The sequence below is a fragment of the Paralichthys olivaceus genome, chromosome 13 (assembly GCF_024713975.1).
Source record: "Paralichthys olivaceus isolate ysfri-2021 chromosome 13, ASM2471397v2, whole genome shotgun sequence".
Taxonomy (NCBI): domain Eukaryota; kingdom Metazoa; phylum Chordata; class Actinopteri; order Pleuronectiformes; family Paralichthyidae; genus Paralichthys; species Paralichthys olivaceus.
The window spans coordinates 2,437,152-2,459,973 of NC_091105.1; the positions used below are offsets into that span (position 1 = coordinate 2,437,152).

The 22,822-nt window shown below is 44.0% G+C and overlaps 1 protein-coding gene across 2 annotated transcripts in view; it reads right to left on the minus strand.

The window, feature by feature from the left end:
• LOC109643108 (raftlin) overlaps positions 1–22,822 on the minus strand; it is a 94,574-nt gene continuing 71,752 nt past the window's right edge. For both annotated transcript variants that reach the window (XM_069537556.1, XM_069537557.1), the window contains 4 exons: positions 19,437–19,555; positions 9,832–9,935; positions 5,622–5,697; positions 1–5,009 (listed from right to left, as the gene is read on the minus strand). In XM_069537556.1, coding sequence (XP_069393657.1) covers positions 4,338–5,009; positions 5,622–5,697; positions 9,832–9,935; positions 19,437–19,555 — 971 coding nt within the window. In that variant the 3' untranslated portion in view covers positions 1–4,337. The remainder of the gene's footprint in view (positions 5,010–5,621; positions 5,698–9,831; positions 9,936–19,436; positions 19,556–22,822) is intronic.

A 22,822-nucleotide genomic window follows, 5' to 3' on the forward strand; every position in this document is an offset into this window, starting at 1 on the left:
CACATTAAATATAAATCATTTTATAATATACAAATTGTACAGATGTCATGAACAGTAGGAATGTGGACATATACTCAGGATTGCAAGGGATAAAGAATACTTTTCTTTCACTGCTCTGCAAGTGACAACAGCACACGATCAAAGTTACTCAACATTCAAGATGGCAGCTGAGGTGATCAGAGACCAAAACAAAACAAAAAAAAAACTAAGAGTACATTTTCCAGAGGCTGTGAGCTAAAGTGACAACACGGAAAAAAAAGACCCCATTTTATCATGATCTGTTATTTTTACTCTGCCGGTTTCACGTCATAGTAGCACACAGGAAATGAACCACTACGCTTATTTTTTTTTTTACAGCATCACCATGAACGATTGCACCAAAGCCACGACTGAGGCTCAGAGACAATTATGCTGATATAACACAGGAGACCGTATATTATCTATTTTTAACACCAGAGGGCTGTGAACGTATATCCGAGTCGTACACCGGACAAAGATCTCCCTGTTTTCACGGACGGATGAGTTAACATGGTTCAGCATCATTTAAGTGATGAAGTTTCAGATCCTGTCTGTTTCTCTTTTTTCCCCCTGTAATAATATGAAGTGAGAAAAAAAAAACACAATTACCCACAGTCCCCAGCGTGTACCCATGTCAGGGGTCGGACTGCACCGCAACCACTCAGCCCTAATCAGGGAGAGTTAGTGGCCTGAAGGTCGCGGCCTCAGGTCGGACGGACGTGTGCGTGACCGGTTGCTACTTTTGTCCAGGTCGCGATCATCCATGTTTGCGGATGTTCGACCGGAATGTACCGGGGGTGGAAAAGAAAAATAAACCAGTCATTTCACATGACATCACTTTGCCACTCTACAGATTTTCCAAACTCTTGCTCCGAGCTTTTCTAAAAGGTCAAAGTGGAAAATCTCTGTGTTTTCAGGCGCCTGAGGGGAATAAATGTCACAGTTTCAGATAAAAAAACAAATAATAATAAAAGGAGGAAGGTGGGAGTGTTGGAATCAATTCATATTCATGAAACTGATAGATGACAGTTAAAATGTTTATCTTGACGCTGGGGAGAATGAAGAAATTGATTAGATCTGATTAAAGAAGTTGACCAGGGTTCAGTGGGGACGTTTCTCCAATATTCTCAGAGATCTTGTCAGCTAACAAAAGGCCTATTTTGGTTTTGCCTTTCATAATTCATATTTGTCACATCTGACAAAAGTGTGAAAGTGACAGCGGAGTGTTATTGGCTCCACAGCAGCTTTAAATATTTCTTGAATAAGTGCTTATTAAACCTCAAAAAGCCGAAAGCTGAAAAAAAAATAAATAAAAAAGTCAAGAAAATACCACAGAGAATATTATGATATATAACTTCATATCTCTGTTCAATATCAGAGTGGTTATTTGTCATGTGCTCGTGCAGACTCCATGTGTACAGCTGTGGGAAACCCATTCCGGCTCATCTGTAACCCTCGACCTTGTCTGCCATTAGTAATGAACTCACGCTCACAGGTCCGGGCTCCGCCATCGGAGGAGGCCGAGAGGACAAGGACCACATGTTTCAGGAGGTCGAGCGCGCTGTGGCCCCTCGGTTTGAAAACCAACAACAGCCCTCGGGAGGTAGCTCGAAGCGTCAGTCAGAAATACATTTTTGCAAGCTTTAGCGGAACAGCAGAGGCAACACAGAGCCCACGGTGTAAAAAAAACCATTCACAATAATGATAATAAAATAAACATGTTAAAAATAAATCCTACACACATTACCTTCATGTCGACAAACACTTCAAATCTTTTTTCCCCCTCACTGCGAATTCCAGTAATAAAACAGGGGACGACAGCTTCAAAAATACCAACACTGACGGCAGCGAAACTTTCCTGTTGGACTAGAACGAACATGTAACATTTAAAATCACCATCTCTAATAGCAGGCTGCGGGCCACTTACAGTATAGTAATAAGGCTGCACTGGTCACAGTTTGTTATACTCTACTCTACACAAAAAAACATTTGCCATTTTACATCGAAAAAATCTCAGCGGCGGGCGGATTAACCCAACCCCCCCCCCCACCCCCCCCCCCCCCCTACAAAAGGAGAGCACTTATTCAGCAAAATCAATCTCACGCGTGAGTAACTGAAGAGTTCCATCTTCATCAAGGTATCATCTAATTCTCATAAAGCAAAAGACACAAACGATGACAAACTGACGTCTGTATAAAGCGAGACAGTTTAAGTTCTTGATTAATCGAATGCTAACATTTCAATAAACCGTTTTTTTTTTTTTTTTCTGATGTGGAAATATCTCTGCAAAATTCTGCATTCTTAACACAGGATCATCCTCCGCAGTGCAAATGCTGCTCTGTGACATTACAGTCGAATCCAAAGGCTATTTTTATTTTGCCATCATACATCCCCCTAATAAGTGACCTCCATTATAAATGCATGATTCCTGACAGATACCCCGCGAACAAAATCCATTAGTGGGCTAATGAGATCTCTACATGGTGAACGTTGCCACCTCCCTTCTTCACATTTCGCCTCTCTTAAATGGAAACGATGCAGCGAAGCGGCGCGTTATGACTCGGTTATTGTCAGAAATGATGTCTGGGTAAGAGGTGCTCGGAGCTGGAGGTAAAATAATGAAGGAAATCTCTACGGGGGATGTGGGATGTTTCTTTAAATGAGCCTTTTCATTGCTTTTATTTGACGCTCTTATGCTCTCTTGTCTTTTTCTTCCACATCTCCACCTCCTGCTTTGTCTCTCCCACTCAATCCCGCACATTGGGAGTGAGTAAACACAACATGCGTCCACTCTGACCACGCAGATTAACCCCGCACTGAGACGCGCTTTTATTCGTGGCCCTTGACTGGAGACGTGATTAAAAATGCGACTTTGCGTAGAAATAAATCCTCACCCCTCCACGTGAAAACAAACTAGGTGAGTCTAAACACAAGTTTCGCCCTTGAGCCGCAAACATTCAGCTGAATTTCACATCCTTATCTAACTTGGCTTTGAGTTATGGAACATTCTGTATGCAAGGTGAGCTTAGCACACCGCACCAAAGAGTGATTATCGGCTCTCTTTGAAGCACTTGACGGCTTAGAGCTCAGCGTAAACAATTATCTCTTCACCCTACTTTGGATTGCCTGTCGCAACAAACGCCTTTCCCGTCACCTCTGCCAGCGTTCTCCTCCGAGTTCCCTCCACGTCACATCTCACTATGGTGCACAGAACCGAGGAGAAGATGGTGAAACAGTCTGTGATCACGTAGGACACGTTCCTGGGCATACCTGCCTTTTCGTTGTGTGGATATGGTTTGGATGAGGCAGGCCTGTGTCTAGACAGGATTTCTTTCTGACTCGTCTTTCCACACTTTCACAAACTGTCCGGCACGTCTCGTAACGTCGATGCCATATCTGGATATTACGAGCTGAAGGGGGAAAGGGAAGTCCTCGAACTTTAAGGAGCATCACTGCTGTTCGTGAGCGTATCTAAATAAACACAATTAGACATTTTACTAATTGACATGATGTCGCTAACTGCTTCTATAAAGACCCGGCCACACCAGAAATGACTTGAATAGACTTAGCGTCTATTTGCATGGCTAGGAGCTAAACTACTGTATCTGGTGAGCTAACTGCTAACATGCTGGTAAAATGTACGTGTCGAGCCGATGATTTCCTTCAAGCAGTTTGAGGCTTTTACACATTTTCTTCAATTTCCTCAAAGTGACTGAAAAAAAAAACATTCTCAGGGCTAACTAGCAAATTAGCTTGGTCGCTATTCAGACAATAAGCTCACACTAGCATCTGCAAGAATTTGTACCAACTCCTTTACTGAATCTGAACTTGATTCATCCTAAACGACTTCGCGCCTGAGAAACTATCGATTAGTTGATCTGATTTTGTTTGAATTGACTTGATTTCACTGCTGTCTGCTTCTGATGTGACCAGGTTTTTAATTGTTCAAAGTTGTCGCTCATCCTTGTTGGCGTCATAACAGATATTCTCGTCGTTCCTCATTAAGTTACTCCAGTGACACCACTTTGCCTATCGCGCCTCAGACCTGCCTGTTGATGATATATACATTCAGTTTGTGTGGTTATACAGTAGGACTGATGTCTGCAATCACATGAAATCAGTCCGAAGCTACACTTTGGCAGGTTCGGGGGTTGGGGGGGGGGGGGGTCGTCAATGAAAGATGGCAGGTTTGGACAATGCTGCAGCGATGGGGATCGACGCCCCGTTAATTTGGATCAGGGACAACACTGTGAACCAGATCTTAAGATGGGGGGGGGGGATTTGAGAGGTAGGGTGGGGAATAAAACCTCGACTCGGGGCTACTCTTGAGTTTCCTCTGGGCTCTGATTGGTCAGACTGGCCAGCGAATCTGCCACAATCTCCTTGGCGTTGACCTCCACACTTGCCGGCTCCTCCGCCTTGTGTTTGATCGCATTTTCTCCGCCCTCGTCTCTCTCCTCGTCCGCCTCCACACCGTTTTCGATCACGGCTTCAACCTCTGCTACGCCCGTGTCCTTGTTTTCTTTGGTCTCATTCTCTGTTTCGAGAGTCGCAACAGTTTCTGCCACTTCCTGGACTAAAGGCTCTCCATTCTCTTCCGATCCCTCTTCACCCAATGTTATTTTTTCTTCTTCATCTTCTTCTCCTTCATCTGTGCCATTTCCTGCTCCTTTGTCTTTTGTCTCCGTTCCTCCATCTTTCATTTCGACAGTCTCTATGCTGATCTCAATCCCATCATCAATCTTTCCGTCTTCCTCACACCTCGTTTCCCTTTCTTCCAGTGTCCCACTTTCTCTCCCCGCATCTCCGTATGTTGCGTTCTCCCCTTCCTCTCTGCTCTTGTCCTCCTCTCTCTCAGCCTTTTCTCTGTCGTCAATAATCTTCGGATCTTCTGCATCTTTCTCACTCTTCGTTTTCTTCTTCTTCTTGTTCTTCGCCGTGTCTTTAATGCAGTTCTTGTTGGACTTGCTTCGGGGCTTGAAGATCAGTTTCTGAAACATTTACGTGAGCATGTTAGTGGAATGCGTCGTACGTCTTTAAACACGCTGTTAGACACAAAGCATTGGACACAGACTTAATTAAGAATAGATCACAGTGGATTCAATATGCGCCGGGATTACTTGCTAATTCAAATGAGTCTCACTGATGCGGAGGAGGAAATTGAGGCCATTTTGAAGGGAGTTATTAGTGGCCTGCGGTGGCTTCAGTCTGACCGGACAAACAGGCAGAAGTTTAATGCAACATGTCCTCAGTTACTTGAACAACACTGCAGGGACATATTGAACCGAAAAGAAAATCTTGTTAGATTTGCTGAAGTCTTGAGGTTTTAAATGTGTTGCTGTGATGGGAGTTGAAATATCAAGTCAACACTATTCAGGGTCTCAAAGACAAAATCATCAACCAACAACCTTTATCTGCTGCGGAAGAATTCCTCGTATCTCAAACAGAGGAATGTTTCTCCGCATCCCTCCAGCGCCGAGTGTATCTATCTACTTAAATAAAAACATCTGCGGAGTTGGAGGTGGGAAACGGTGATGTTGGCTTTTTGAGCACGTGACCGAACAACTGAAAGAAAAAGAAAAGCAGGGAGGAATGTGAGGTACCTTGGATTCCCTCCTCTTTCGGCCCAACACGGGTCTTTGCAGGAACACGATCTGTTTGGTGGACAGACTTCCATCGCTGACCGATGAGGACACAGAGAGAAAATCAAACATCAGCGGAAAAGTTTAGACATTTCAACAAGATTGAGATTATTTTTACATCAGTTTTTACCTTTTTTGTACGATGGATCATTAAAAATTTGACTTGTTATGAGAAGAAAGAAATTTCATCCTCCACAAAAATTTCAACAAAATCTTTGTAAAATCAAAACTTTTTTCTCGTAATATTATGACTTTCTTCTCGAAATCTAGAAAACCTTCAAGTGACAATAATACTGCGTTGTAGTATCTTGCTTTTCAAAATGTAGACATTTATAAATGACAGAAAAACTCTCATTCATGTTTTTTTGTCCTTGAATATTCTGCAGAGAACACAGATACATAAAGTGTGTGTACGATTCATTTGAGATAAAACCTGATGTCACAGAGCGACATTAGATAATCAGACGATTGCTGCTCACTACATCTGCTTCACTCTCTTATCTGACAGGTGAAGGATATAGAATCACATCTGTGGGCCCAACCTCTTTCCTGCTGTCATCTGTCTGCATCATTTGCCTCCATTTTGTCAGACGGCTCACACACTGAGAGGACGGTTTTTGCGGTTTTGCCTGAATGTCTCAGATCATCCTCTGCATCTCACAACATGTATTTCTTCTACTTTTCCTTAATTCGACCCCCAAAATAATCCTCCGTCCCATGCACATGTCACTCTCCTGTGTTCCGAGGAGGATAATCTGCACAAGTACTGGTGCTGACAGATTAATCGTGGCAGGAAATGCACATTCATTTCTGAGTGGGCTTCTTGTCTCTCACGCTTACTCTCTGCGTCGGCTCCTCTTTGTCATGAACGGCCCTTTTTAGCCCAGTGAGCTCCCACAGGCTGGCTGAGTTCTACCTCTCCGCTTTTATCTCTTGTGATGTGTGCGCCTGATGTTTGACGGTTTCATTGTTTGTTTCTGCTTTATCCCTTCAATTTCTCTTTCGCTATTATTGGACACGGCTTAAAATAAGAAGATGGTCCTGCCGCTATCTGGCACAAGCCCGACAACACATGCACACGTGCAGACACACACACACAAAGGTTACATGTTGCCTTGAATTAAGCTGCGTGCTCAACCTTGCACGTGAGGCGAGATGGCAGGTTTACGATCGCTGCAGATTCCTAAAAGCCTGCAACAAATCTCCCCCTTCTCAACATCAAATGGACTTGAGAGACTCCCCCAGCACAGAGCTCGCTCTCTAAACCGTTCAGAGCCTCGACACAACCTCTTCTTTCCATTACCTCCTTCCTTCCACCATCCACAAGCTATTTTCTAGGCTGTCAAGGATGCTGGACGGCCTCCTGCCGGGTCTAAGCTGAAAACTAACTGGAGTTAGCAGCAAAAGCCCCGGCCCACGAAGCTGGAAGGGAGAATGTTACTTAAAAAATTACAGGCGCTATTACTGAGCCTACTCCTGGCTGTTAGTGTCAGCCGCACTATTTTAACTCCAACATATAGAAGAGCGAGAGCTGTTTATACTGATTGTACCTGAATGTTCCTGATCCTACAGCTACTTTACAGTCAAACACATGAAGTTTGAATCTCCCTTCCGAATATTTAAGATTAAAACTCGATGTACTTTCAATAATAAACATATTTTTCTCAAGCGTCTAGTTTCCTTACGTCCCCTTGTATCGTAGACGTTCACATTTACTGTAGCAAATGGCTTTAAAACGTAATCACCATCTACATTAATTGAATGCGGCGAACGTGAATGCATGCTCGGAGACAACTACATGAATTAATGTTGTGTGGAGCAGCCGCTGAGCACCAGTTAGCATTAATTTCAGACGCTGCTGAGATCACTGACACTTATCCCGACCCCTTCCAGATGGAGCGTGGAAGTGCAGCCTGCAAACCCTCAAACAACACAGGGAAAAAAAAACCCCAAAAAAATCCTTGCATTTGCAAATTCACTATTTAAAAAAACGGAGGAGTGAACATCACAAAAACAAGAGTAATGAGTAACGCTAATCTGAAATAGATCATCAACTGTAATTTCAGTTGGTGAAATGTTTTTCCAGGCAGGGAGAGAAACGAGCGCCGTCTCGTACTGTATCTAGGCCGACGCTGATTAATTAGCCATGTTGTGCTGTTGCGTTGTGGCATTTTGAAAGAGTGCAGAGGGGGAGGGATGGTGGTGGTGGGGGGGGGGAAACAAAGGATGAAAATAGAGAGGTAATTAATCAGCTGTGTTCTGAAAGAGCAGCGAACATGACCAGTGTTGACTGAGGCGCAGGCAGAACACACGATCAGTCAGTGCATGGAAATGCTACATGCACGTTGCATCAGTGCAGCATTTTGTTAGAGGATTCACATAACTCTGTCTCGGCGCAACAATTACATGTAATCGCTCCTCACACTGTTCCCTAAAGCGTTGCAATGCAAGTGAAGGCGGAAAGAAACTACAATTCTCAAAGTTTAGCTGAAGCTGTGATGTTTCAAAAGTGAAGTCGTGGCAGAAACAGAAAAAAGAGGGAATTTGGGGCTGAAATGTCCGTAAACATGGACGATACCATCGGGTTCTTCACACATCTCTCCACACACGAGGAACTGATGTTGCATTTGGGCTTGTGAGTATTTCTTTAAGACAGACTCGAAGCCGCATCTTCACAGAGTAAATCAATCCAAACTGTAACAGTGTTCACCTGGTGAAGTGTCTTGTTTTCTATTTCTACACGTGTTTAATATAAAAGGCGAGACGTGTGGGTGTGAAGGACGGTTCCAGTTGTTTTAAGGCACCTCTGACAAATCTGAACTTAACTTTAAGTAATATGAATACTGTGAACTCTACGTGGTAACTTGAACAATTGCTGTGTTGCACTAATCGATGAACTAATCTAGAAGCTCCTGTGCTGCAGTGAATTCAGTTTTATTTATACTTCATGTTCATAAAATCTCATCCTCCTCATTTTCAGTTGCTAAAATAAAAAATTAAAGTGAGCTGCACTGCAGCACAGTGCTCGATGAGCATAGAACATCAGCAGCGAGCTGAGGAACAGATTTCTGTGTCTGAGAACATGCGAGGCCTTTGACCATAAGTGGATGTTCACTCATACATCAGCCATGAGTCAGCATGAGCTCAGCTGAGAACCACTGTGTTTCTGTGTAGAGATTTTCCAGCCACAGTCAGAGCCGCAGATTTTAAACCGTCACAGCTGCTGCTGCTGCTCGGCTCAAAGTTCAGCCTGAACTGATGTAGACACGAGTCGAAGCTGTCATTTCTCATCTCTCTTACAGTTTTTATCTCATGTAGCAAACAGTAAAGGAGTTAGTAAACACTTTAGGTTGTGCACAAGTTGCCTCCCTGCAGCAAAGCTAGTAAATATAAAATATATTATATACTTTTAATCATAGAGTGTCATAAAATAATCACAATAAGAAATAAAACAAAGTACTGTTTGTGTTGTCTTGCAGAGGTTCAGAGGTTACAGTGGGAAAATGCTGAAAATATGACTTATTTATTCTCTTTTTGAATTTATGCTTCAATAAGTTTTTTAATACTGTTCTAGCAACGTAATGTTTCATATAAAGCACTTTGACTTTCATCTCTGTTTCTCTCTGCGACCACGAGCTGAAGAACCAGGTTTTAGAACAAATCCTTAACTCAGAGAGAATGATCTAATTTATATATATATATAATATAGACTTTATATATTTTCAGACGACATACACAGTTTTTGGGTTCAGGAATTCAGCCAAATATTTGACCTTGATGTGAGATAAAGACTTAGCACCATGGAAAAATACCTCAGATATAATTAAAGTATTCATATTATATGCCTATAAATGTATTTACCCCCCCCACTAGCCCTCAAGATGTATGTTTTATTGTTTTGGACAATTAATTAAATGCTAAATAGCAGAAAATATCCTTTAAAAGTGAAAACTGACCTATTGAAATGAATTACAAATATGAAATATTTATTTCTAGGTGCATGTGTATAATCCAGGTTATTAGTTTAAGACGTTATACAATGTTTTTAAATCTCTAGGATGCACACAGAGTTTCAGGTGAAATTGTTGTAATTCCTGGTGGCTGCCAACAGGGGTCGTTATTGGACCCTGATTACGTGTTGCTCCTTTAATACTCGAATGAGGGAGATTACCTGTTGGTCTTGATTACAGGAGTCGGCAGCACACACGTGAGTCTCCATCCATATGTAGCAAGAGACTGCAGCAGGGGAACATAATCAGCCTTCACCTGCAGACCCTGTGAGGAAAACAAGACGTCAGCAACAACCTGGACCCACGCGGCTCTGCGCCTGCACATACAGTCACCATCTTCAATATGCATGAACACTGTGGAGCGGAGTGTGGTCAACAACTGTTGTTACAACACATGAGATATAATCAAGCTTCAGCATCACGCAGATCGAAAGTAAAAAAAAACGTCTCTCCTCTCAGATACGATGCTTGAGGTTTGTGTTCAGCCTGAGACCAACGGAAAGAATAAAAAAACCTGTGACGTGAATCTACTGCAGCTGAAAACCCCGGGTTGCCATGAGTGAACATGAGTCAACATGGCAACCGTGTCTATTAAGTATTCGTCAGTGAGTCCTTGAGTAAACAGGTTGTTCACATGGAACACTTTCATTATTGTTGTTTGTGATTTTCAAGTCCCGCAGACCCGCTGTGTCAGAAACAGAACAAAACTTTTAAATGTTGAAAAACCCACCTGTAATTTTCAGAACGCAGACAGACACACAAACACAATCTATTTGGGGAGGAAGTGTGTGTGTGTGTGTGTGTGTGTGTGTGGTTTGTAGAAACTGAAAAACCACAACACGTGTCAGTCTCGCACAAACAACATTTGCATTCACACGCACAAGACATTTCTTAAGACCAGCAATAAAAAAAAAAAACAGTTTTCCTCACACCACGTCTAAAGATGCGGACGTCGCAGAAAGCCAATGTATTTGAAAAGACGAGAGTGAAATAAAAGTCTCAGCCTTCAGGCCGTTGACGATTTTTACATAAATTCCAGACCGTTATCCTCGGTGGTGCAGAGCGAATCCTGATCTGAGTCAAGACATGCAAACACGAACCAAGCGCACCACCGTGAATATTCATAGTGCAACCGATCAACCTTTCAAGAACACGTCGCACCTGCACCGCTACATTAGCCTCCACTGTTCTGAGAAGTGTGAAAACTAATTAAAGCTGCACCAGCCAAAGGTTTCATGTAATGAACACCCACCATCATCCGCCTCCTTCACACAGATCCGGCCCCATGCTCACCATCGGTAGCTTCTACTGCTACATCGTGCTGCAGCACTTTCCTACCGCTACTTCTAATTCTGCAGCTGGATCCAGTCACAGGCTACAGAGAGAATTGAAAAGTGAGAACATTTCTGAGACAGAGCGACTGATCAGCATGCAGCGCTCACTGTCAGCCATGAGACAGACTTCAAATCAAAACACTTAAACCCACTCCAGCGCACTGCGCCTTGTTTTTCTTCCACAGATTTGTATTGACCGAGTTGACAGCACATGCACAAACAGACCTAAAGCAGTCGCATATTAACTTGCAGGTTTGCAAAGAGCTAATCGTTGGAATATGAGACGTTATTTACACAGGCATTACTTTCTAAGTTCCTACAGGGAGCGGCGCATCTACATTTTTCCGAGGGTTTACGTTGGAACAACTCCCAGAAACACACTCTCGTACTCAAAGCTTCCCGGAAAGTAAATTGAGAAATAATTTTTCTGTAATGGCTTTGCTGTTCTTTGGAGTAGGTGAGAGTTAATCACAGCTCCCGCAGAGAGGCTCAGCGCTCCTCTGACTTATTATGCCGGGCCACCTTGCTGCATCAGCACTCCTGCATCCACCGGAGAGAGGCTGAAAAACAAGAAAGTAATCACCTCGCCATCTTTGCCGATGTTATCTGAGAGACTTCGCAGAGGGATCACACAGTGTGAAGACAGAGGAGGGGTATTTTAACCATCTTCACACGGTTTAACACATCTGTGCCTTGAGCCGAACACCTTGTTAGAGAGCAGGAGGTGATAGGTAAAACAAAAAAACAGAAGCTTCAATAATTAGTGTGGTGGTTGAATAACCTCCTGAAACTTTCCAGAGCGGCTGAATGTGAGAATGCAACTTTTCAGTTGCTCTGGAGATTCAGTTCTTCCTCTACGGCGCCCCAGTAAAAGTGATGTGAGAATACAACTTTATAATGTACCGAGAGTTTCACCACAGCCAAGTCTAAAAATGTCAAGTTGCAGACGAAGATGGAAACTTGGAAGGACGAGGTTCCAGAGCTTCAGGTGATAAGAACCGACTCTGGTGTCGATGTGCCGTCAACAAAACCTGTATCCGCTCTGCGGATTCTCCTGTTGTGGTGAATGAGTCGGACCTGGATAATCTCTGGTTATTTACATTTGAAAGAAAATGTCTGTATAACGTCTGGACCCAAACGTCCAAACACTTCCGGAGTTCCTGAGTCTGAAAATGACTTTTGGTGAACGGGCACAATCTCCTGTGAGAAAACTGTGACTGACTGAAATTGGAATAGAACAACTTGACTTTATCTCCAATATTCAGCGTGGAAACTTTTGAAATATGAGGAATTCTAAACAGAGCTCGATGGATTTGTTCCAGCTGCAGCTCTTCTGGTTCAGGACGTGGGGATGAATACATTGATTCCCGTTATTTATTTATTTTCCTGCATAAGAAACACTGATTACTGGAACACGGAGCCCAACAGATATAATCACCACATGCGGCTGCAGAGGGCGCTGTCGCTCAGTAAAAGTAACACAAATTGTTGCTTTAACATTTCGGCAAGTGTTCGATCGTTGTCAGAAATATAAGATAAGATAAACACGTGTTGTCGGGCCGGTGGTAAAGGACGGTGCAGCCGCAGGTCAACGTAGAGCTCATAGTGCACTCTGGGAGTCAGCTCAACAATAACAAAGCTCTATTATTTTTCTATCACCTCCTCCATCCGCTCTGCAGGACAGACATAACAAAGCGTGAATCTGTCTTTTTCACCAGCTCAGAATCCGGCCGTGTGTTCTCAGACTCGTGGGGTCGACAGGTTTGCAGCCACAGTCCAGTAATGATGCAGCAAATACCTCAGATATTCTGATGGGCTCGCTCAACCTTGAGCGTTGTCACAGCAACGGTCCTGCAACCGCGTCGACCATTTCAAACTGCAATTGACCGTTTTTAAAAACACCACAGATAAATATTTCATATTTGTGCTGTTTCTTACATTTATTCCTCACGGTCACTTCTGCTCACTTTTATGTTTCGATTACTCATCATGGATTTTTTTTTAATACCTTCTAATTCTAAATCTAAGGAAGGAAAGGAGCTTCAATGCTTCCTAACTTATCTCCTTCAGTAGAGGACAAGGGAAGAATTCTTACGAATTATATCTAATAGTTAGTAAGTTATATATATATTTTATTTATTAGTTTTAATTTGCCATGAGAGTGGAGTGGCTCCGGGAATGATAACGTTTGCTGGTCCACCACTTTGTCCCACACTGAAATAAACATCTGTCTTCTGGACTACAACTAAACTTTCAGACATTCGTGGTCCTCAGAAGATACATCATCCTAACTTTGGTGCTCTTTTGTGCTCCCCTGACTTTTCTACTGGCGCCACCACAAGGTTTTGTGTTCAGAGGGAAATATCTCCACACTGCAGGTTACATCGCAGCAGATATTCAGGTTCCCACACGACGATTTGTTATAACTTTGATCCCCTTGACTTTGATCTACCATCGTCACCAGGTCAGAATTTTAATTTGACCAATACTTTGTTTTTCCAAAACTTTCCAAAGACGCCTACGCATCATCAGGGGACGTTTTTCTGGCTCGAATCGTCATCACAGCAGCAATAACAAAGATTAAATAGAAGCCACGCAGAGAACGTCCAAAAATTAGACTTTTATGAGGCATCAGACTACGTTTGAGTCAGAACTGAACTATGCAGCCTGATAACACATGATGAGGTCGTTTGGAAAACAAAGGAGCAAGCGCATACATTTGTTCGTGTTCATCATGTGTCAGAGAGAGCTTTTATCACGGAGGGAAAACAGAACAAAATGCATCGAAGACAAGTCGACAACTTTGCGGCAGCAGCCCTAATTATTCTATTCAAATCAAAGAGAGGGCCAAAAGCTAAATTCTGACAGGTGTGGCCCAGAGCTTCTCTCAGTTTCTCTGTTGACTGCTTTTTTTAAAAATCTGCCTGACGGGTAGCGAGCTCAAAACCACCTGTTTTTTTTGTTTTTTTTAGGTTAACTGAGATGACTCTTCAAACCACAACCTACTTTGGAAACGAGTGAAACGAGAGATACAGAGAAAAAGACAACCTCAGTTCAGACCGTACATGAACTGCAACAACACCACGGTGGCTCTCTCCAGATGTTCCTTTAGCCTCGACCTACATCGAGCGACTCTGTAAGACCCTCCATGATGTAGTAGCTCAGTAAAACTATCAGTCAAACTGTGTGAAAATACTCAAATTCATGTGAAGTTCACTGTGGCTTAAACATTCAAACAAACCTGTTAAGTTTATTCTGCTGTTATTATTTTCCACCTTATAAACAACTGCAACCTATAAGAGAGCTTCCCTCCTGTTCTGCAGTTATCGGCATTATCCTCTCGTTGCCTGACAGAGCGGCCGTGATCTCTCACTTGCACTCGGACGGTGCAAATTACTCCGCTTCTATCTAGGTCACCTCTTCTCTCACCTCAGCCATGCAGGACAGAGATATCACGGACAGGCAACGTGCACGTTAACGATCAGCTCCCTGCACGACACGCAGGCCGCAGCGTGCACACGCACACAGAACACACAGAACACAACACCTACTCCGCACTGTGAGCCATGCACGAGGTCTGAAACTAGCAGAAACACAGCACATCTGCATCCTGTGTTCGCGGCACCGACCGCCGAATCGATTCCAGTGAACCCAGAGGAAGGCGGATGTTCACCCAGTGGCTTTTGCGTGAAGCTAATCTCGAGACTCTCACAAGCTGTATCTCCACGTGTGGATCTGAGGTGTCCTTTTCTACGCCTGAAACTATTTCTTCAAAGATTCCTCGCTGCCACACCAACGCTGCGATGTGGGGACCTAATCCCATTTTAGACGTGACTTCGTTTGTGAAGACTGTGAAGTGTCGCAGTTCAAAGCTGGAGCTGCGTGTGGGGTTGAGAGACAACAGTGTCAGCTCTGCTAAGCTCCTGTTACTTGCTTTGACTTTGGACTGCCATTCCTTACATTTCAGCTGCACTGATATTAACTCTAAGGGTGTCTTTTTCTGCAGGAGTCGACACTTTCTCTTTACTCCCCCCCCCCCCCCCCCCCCCCCCCCTGCACTTTTTTTTCCTGGTGAGTCTTTCAGGTTATGAGTTGTGGAGATCAAGGAGCGAGCGTGCCTGCGACATCATCAAACCGCAGCGCTTGAAGAGGCTGAGAGAACATTTTACTTTACTGACTATCCTGCTGCGACTCGTACAAATAGAAATTTGCTCAAATAGATTTGGACTCTTTGAGAAAAACAGAGAATGAAGCATCCACTAAATCTGCATTTATAAGCTGCACAATCCATGTACATTTAATACACTTACTAATTTTAAATCATTTTACAAAGAGCAACATCAGGAGACAAGTGATTTTTTATGTTCAGCGCTAACAAACAAAGCTGACTGTTTCCAGGGAGCTGGTGTGCATCGCTTGTTTTCTGCTCTGATCATTTCTCTAAGTTACGTTTAAAGCTCTGGTAACTAACGCACAGTTCAGCCTTGTTTCAGTTCTTCAGTAACAAACGTGCATGTCCGTGTTTTTGCTGTGATGAGGTGTGACCATGCTGCAGAATTTCCATTTTACGTGTTGAGATTGTTTCTGATACATTAACTGTCTTTGTTTTTGGCTCCATCTTTAAATGTTGGGAATAGAGTCCAAGATCATGTGCATGGTCGGACACCGCTAAGGGGGATTTTGTGATTTACAAAAAGACTCCTGAGCCCAAATTGTCATCTTTACTAATTTACTCGTCCTGAGGAGTGAAAACAGTTTTAACAGTCGTCTGTGGCTGTGGAGGAGTTTCGCTGAAGAAATTACAAGATAATTGCTCAAGTGAAATCTCAGTTTTGGGCATTCGACTTCGTTCTCCTTGTCAAAATCTGGTGCCTACATTACCCACAATGCAACTGTCAGTCAGAGATTTGGGTGTAATAGCTGAGTGAACTACACACTCCTACTCGGCCGAGCTGATCAGTCAAATATTCTACACTGCTTTTATTCTGTACACAATCCAATCGATGTTTCCTCTGTGGCACGCATCCACAGTTCTGCCTCGTGTGCGTCATAATGCTCCTTCTGCGGAGTCTGGGAGTGTCGAAGTGGATCACAACATTTTGAGGCGTGAAAGAGAAGATGAAAAGCGCCTCAGGAAGATCAGTACACTCACACACGTTGGCCGAGCTATAGTGAATATCAATCCGTCTTTTAATAAAACACACGTATGTGGACTCTTGTGCACCTTTGGTCGTTTCATCTGGATATGGAACGACTGAAATGCAACACCTTCCCGTTAATGCATTCTGTCCCTGCTGATGAATAAATTCTCCTGCAGCTGCTCAGTGCGAGCAAACGTATTAAAGAGCGAGCGGAGCCGAGGTGTGAAGTGAAGAAGAACATGTTTTGTTTGGATATTGCTCCTGTGAAACTTACTGATAAGGAAAAAGAGGCTTTCAGCACATTAGTTTGGAGGCAGCTCCTGTTTTCATTTTCCCCCCGGACACACGAGATGAGAGGCCGGCCCTAATTGAAGTTTCAAAGCAGAGGCCCTTGATGTGTTATTAATTTTGAGGCTCTCCACCACCATCTGCATGTTTCCTGCTCGGGTCACTTTGCTCAGGAATAAACAGTCGTGTTCAGGCAACTGCAACAATCTTTGTTTTTCGTTCCATGTATCTGTTTCGCAGTCTGGAAGCTAAAACAAACGTATGCTCGAGCTCTTTAGCACCGACGGCATCCTGTGCAAAATACGAGCATGTTTTTAATTTGTTTGTACAATGTTAATTTATTTCTCTTGGCTCTAATCAAATGCACTTTGCTGTGTTTGTGCTGCTTATCTCCTGATGGTGCTCTGCTGCCGTTTAATATAAAAACTTGCTCCTGTCTCCTTTAGATTTATTTCGATTTGTTTGGATTTCCCCTGAAACGTTGGACGACTCTTATATTCACTACAACTAAATGAAACTAATCTTTTTTTAGTTCCTCTTTGGTAACAAACTAAATAAACAATAAGATAAATGTCCCCGTGGTCAGTCTCATTGTTGTCCAAAGTAAACAATAATCATGATAATAATTGGATAATGACTTAAATCCTGTTTCCACAGACTGAGATATGTGTGGTTTCTGTTCACCAGTCTCATGACCACATTTTTAGCAACAGATCCAGCAGTAAAATCCCATCTCTTCAAAACTCTGGACACAATGTCCTGACAGTCTGGTGCAGCTGACACAAACACAATAGTTTGGCATGACCACAAATTTGGAAAATCAATGTAAGCTGTCATACGACACGTTGGACAGTTGTTTCTTGACGTTCACAACTTTTCAATCTGACAGATATTCCTGTATTGTTCATTTTTGTAGCCTTTTAGTTTGAATAATTTCCAACTCGTTAACGTCTCGTTGGATTCCCTGCTCCTCGGGCCGGCTTGTGACAGAACTGACGCCATCACGACACCTCACTCAGACTTTTCACATGCAAATCCTCTGATTAGTTGCATCTCATTCAATACATTTAACAATTAGAAAAGCTTAATCTTTCTCCCCTCGTCAGTGATGAACAGACGCCATCCCCGAGACGACACTCTCCCACTTGACGACACTGTTAATGATTGCCTGCTTCATTCATCCCGGCACCTGTCAGACGTCTGGATGAATGAAACTGTTAAATATTAGGGGGACGTATGTAAAGAAATGAGGATATTTTTCATTGTAGTTTTCCTGGCACTGAAACAATAGTGAGCTGAGAGGATACTTTGCATATCAATTTCAGGCAGTTATCACAATGAATGGTGGGATGAAGGGAGACTGTTCGTGCCTTGTGAACGAGCACGTTGTCAATCTGACTTCACACGGGGCCGATCGCTCGGACGAGACGGGTTTTTGAGAGAGTTGATTGGTTCTCTGGAACTTTTGGGTTTCGGTTCAGTGTCATACTCTGTTCACATTTCTGGGGAAGCCATTGAAATCCATTAAGCTGTCACAGTGCAGCCATTCATCTCAGAGGAGGGGGAGGTTCTACTGCCGCCGCCAGACGAGCGTAGGAGTCTTTTTATTGGCACATGTGGGCATTAGCTCTGTGCTGGATCCTCAGAGAGACACATTTTCATGGACAAAAGTCTCCTTTCACACTTGGACAGCCCCGGGCCACAAAAAGGTCTAAATTCAATTACTGAGATAGCATCGGCAAACACATCCAGACACACAGAGTGGACACGAACACACACAGCAGCTGCACGCACAAACATGTATACACACACACACACACACACACACACAAACACATACATACAAATGAAAAGCAATGAAATGGCGGCAAAACCTTCAATTCTAAAGAAAAAAAAAAATCTATTTCCAACTTCGAACTTGAGCTGAGGAGAGACACTAATCGTCAGGTGGAAGCGGTTTGCTCCCGATAACACAAGCAACCGCTACACATGTCCTATCAATTGAGATCTGGCAGATTTGCCTTCGGGGTTGCTGGGAGAACGGTTGGCTGCAGAGTGAGGAGGGGATGAACAGCCTCAACATCTGAGCGACAACTGATTTCAATAAAAGTACACCAGTGGATTTGTGCTCTAAATCCATCTCATATAGATGCAGATTAAATATCTTGATTGAAAACGATGATATTGATACGAGCAGTGCTGACGGGTGACGAGCTCTGGAAACAACCGGCAGTCAGTATCCTGGTTAAAATGTTGAATGGCTCCAATGCTACTTAGCTCAGATGCTTTAAATACTTGAAACTTTCCTGGAGGAATCAAACTTTGTCATAAAATATATTTCCTCGTTTAAATGTTTGATATTTTGATGATGATGCTGTTTTAACACCTTCAGCCAAATGGAAATCTCGTGACTGTTTTGACCGTAGTATGTAAAAAACTATTGTTTTTTTTTATGTAATAATCTCGATAAACAGATTCTGCATGTGAATATACAGAGTCTGTGCACAAGAGACGAGGTTGTGCGGCCGCAAAACGTCAGTTTCTTGTTTGAACAATCGTGTAAACAGTTTGTGTGGAGTGAAAACGAGGTGGAACACATTGACCGAAATCTGCTTTTTGATTAATCTGCATCCACATGCAGAAAGCTGTTAATGGAGATTAGCCAAAATGTCGTCTGCACCTAAAACACCTGTTATGGTGTGGACTCGTCATATCGCTGTACAGCAAACAGAAGAGGGAATATTCGCTTTCTACACCAACACCTCCAAATGTCGACCGTTGCCCACAGAGACTAGTTAGACTCTGAGATGTGAAACACTTATATTTAGAAAAATAAAGACAAAGATTCATTTCTGTGGCAGTAGGTCATGTCTGGTCTCCTGAATGGAAGTCAGACCTTCTACTCACTCGTCCACCACCCTGAGCTCTTTACACAGTATTTACTCAGGCGCTCCGCCGCGACAATGTGACGACAAGAGTAAAAAAAAAAATCCCTCCACTCACATCGATGACGGTCCACTGCTCCACGACGATGGCGTCATACGTCTGAGTGGCCGCATTCTGCTCGCCCTCGCTCGCCTCCTGGAAGATGAAGACGCTCTCCACCGACTTCGGCAGCAAATCTGCAGGGGAGGAGAAGAGAAAAAAGAAAACGTGAAAAGAGTATTTACTGGATGGAGCGTGTCTGCCTTGTCTCTGCCGCCCCTTTAGGCCCTCCAGGCCAAAGGAAATGGAATGAAATCAGTCAGCCACATTCACACACAACCCTTTATTACATAGCCCGTGGTGTGGGCCATTTGTATGAGCAATGTGCACTTTCTACATTATGCAGGGAGACAGTGTAAAAGAAAGGAGCCGGTATTCCCCTTCTGGGATGTTGAAAAAGAAGAGCAGACATTATGCACGCTACATCAGTCTGGGTTTTTTTTTTTCTCTGGACCCAGAGCCGCTGCTGGTTTTCATGCTCGACAGCTAAACAGAGGCTAATTACAACAGGGAAGCAAGGTGAATGCAGCGGCTGATGGGATTTAAAACCTGCAGCGCTCTTTGTCCCGAGGATCGCGACCGAGAACCGGCGCTTTCGGCGGAGACGAGGCAGATTTTAGCGATGGTAAAACGTAGCCACCGATTTAATGAAGTCAGTCCGTGAGGCATTAAAGCGTAAATCCTGTTGCTAAGCTGCATAATGCACCTTAAAAAGACTTGAATTAAGAGGGCCACATAAAGACATGGGTGTTGATGCTGTAGGCCACTGGTAACGTTGTGTTGCTGCTGACCAGATAGATTTTATAAGCCTCTCGTCGGTTGGAGGCTAACAATCGCAGGGTTTGGCGTCCGGCCCCCGTGAGCTGGGACCCTTCTCCACTCAATGTCCCTTGTTATTTGTTTGATGCACACACACACACACACACACAACACACACCCCGTGGTTCAGTCTTCCCGGCTGGCCTTAGTGCTTTCTCATTACTCCCACACCATTTACACACTAATACAGTTTGCCCGGGCCCAGGCACCAATACGAGACACTCCACATTTCATTACTGGGCCCTAATAATAGGGGGATGAGAGGCGGCTGGAGAGCCGACGGAGAGATGGAGGGACGGAGCGAGACAGACGAAGAGAGAGAGAAAGAGAGAGAGAGAGAGAGAGAGAGAGAGAGAGGGGAGGGATGGCAGGCTCTTTATTTCCCCCTCCGTGAAAACCCATTTAGGACCAGTGCACGCTCAATTGAAGACATCTCTCAGACATCTACTGGCTCTCTCAAATACAGACATTGTCGTTGTTCACCTCCATCCCGCCCCCTTTGCCTTTTCTCCTCCTCAGCCCCCCTCCATCGCCCCCTTCCTCCCCGAGTCCAACGCTCCACCACCTCATCCCTCAGCCCTCCCCACACCTTCTGCATAATTGGAAAGAAGTCATTTTTGTTGGAAAATGTAACGCGCCGAGGCCCAACATGGGTTCCCTGCCAGCGCAACAGGGATCACTCAGGTGAGTTCGACACGGGGCTGAGACGTCGCTCTACAGGGGGAAAGCCTGTCTCTGGTGATAATGCAGACAGACGCTCAGCAGACGAGAGAGAGAATGAGAGAAGCGGAGGAGACGGAGTCGGTTGCCGGGGGCGTCGAGTCCGTCAGGGGAATGCATCGGCTGCGCGCACGAATAAACATTATCTCGCGCCTGTTGACTGAGAGCCAAGCTGAGCAGCCGGCGGGCCGACGGAGAATAAGTTGTTTACACTTGCAAAAACCACCGTGCAACCTCAGTGAAACTGTTCTCCAGCCCTCCTTGACTCACAGAGTCAAGGTCACAGGGCGAGGCGGGCAGATGTACAGTGGCACCAGGAACTGGGAGTGACAGCACTGGGACTGAAAGACACATCAGCGGACGGTGCAACAGCGAGGGACACTGCTTGACATGCAGAAGTGGAGACCGAGGTGTCGAGTCCGTGTTTGATATGCGTGTGTTTGGGTGAAGACGTGACGACTTTGGCTGGCACACATTAAATCGGTTTGTTCCTGATATTCATGGACATGTTCTCAAACCTGCTGTTTCACATTAGTCTCTAGCAGGCGGCCTTTTGAATCAACAAACAGGATGTTGTTCCGACGAGGCTTTCTGCAGCGAGCAGTCGGTCTGGCTTCAGAGACACACGATCAATGTTACAGGTTTACATCAAGATGCGACTCCTGGTGGAAAATAACACGGGTTCCTTGTTCCTCTCAATCAATACTCAGAACTAATTAGAGGTGCAACCACCAGGTTTGGTATTTTTAGAGTTTGGAGTGTATTTTCCCCAATGTTTTCTGTGTTGCTTTGCATTTACACCCGTATGAAACTTAAAGGAGCTGAATGTGACTTTTAGCTTTTAGCGCAAAGCCAACATTAGCATTGTACAGTTGTTTACTTAATAATCTAGCAGAATTAAATTCACATCAACTGCAGCTAATGATGGATGATGGATGGATGAAAATGAAACCAGACGACCCTGGACATGGTTGTTACCATCTCGTGCATGGTGCCATCATTTGGAAGATGCTAAACTGACACGAATAACAACTTTTAAAATTAAAACCAAGTTTTGTAGTTGGATCTTTGTAAAACCTCTATGAGTTCCTGCTGGTTGGAATCCACATCATCGGACTGTATCTGTTGTCCTCTTACGTGGATATAAAAGAGTGTGTTATAACTTTATAGCATAATTTATTCCGGTTGAATCACTCAGAAATTCTCAAAGTGCTTTTTAAGTGAATTCCACAGATCGGTGTGAGTGTTGAGGTCCAGCTGACCGCTGCGGAGCCGTAGAGTGACCCTGCCCCGGGTCATGTCTGCTGACACGGTTTAAATATGCGTGCCAGAAACTCCCTCCGAGAGCTGGAGACAGGCCGCTGACAGCTTATCTATATTTCAAACAGGACGAGTGGACATCCAGAGAGAGACGGAGACGAGGGCGCCTAATGTGTGTCAGGATTTAGTGTGGCCCTTCCCCAGCGGAGCCAAAGGTTTGGCAGCTGCAGGCTGGTACCTGCGGGTTACCGGGCAGACTTCAGCTGACAGTGACAGAGCGGAGCATGAAATCTGTTGAAATCTCCAAGTGCAGAGGCAAGTAGGCTATGGAACGACTACTTTATTAATATACATTTCCAAAATATTAATTTTTAATCTTCATTAATATTCATTGATTTCCATTTTCCACCAGGTTACGGTTCTTATATTACATGAGCGCAGTCACGTGACGGGAGATGTCCACAGATTCATTCCTGCGTGGCGCACAAACCTTTTTACATTTTTAACATTTCAAGATAAATATATTTCGAAGTCTCAACCGTGTGTGACGGAAAAATCATTTCCAGAATCTGTCAGCGTAAAAACATGGTAAATAGTTAATGCAC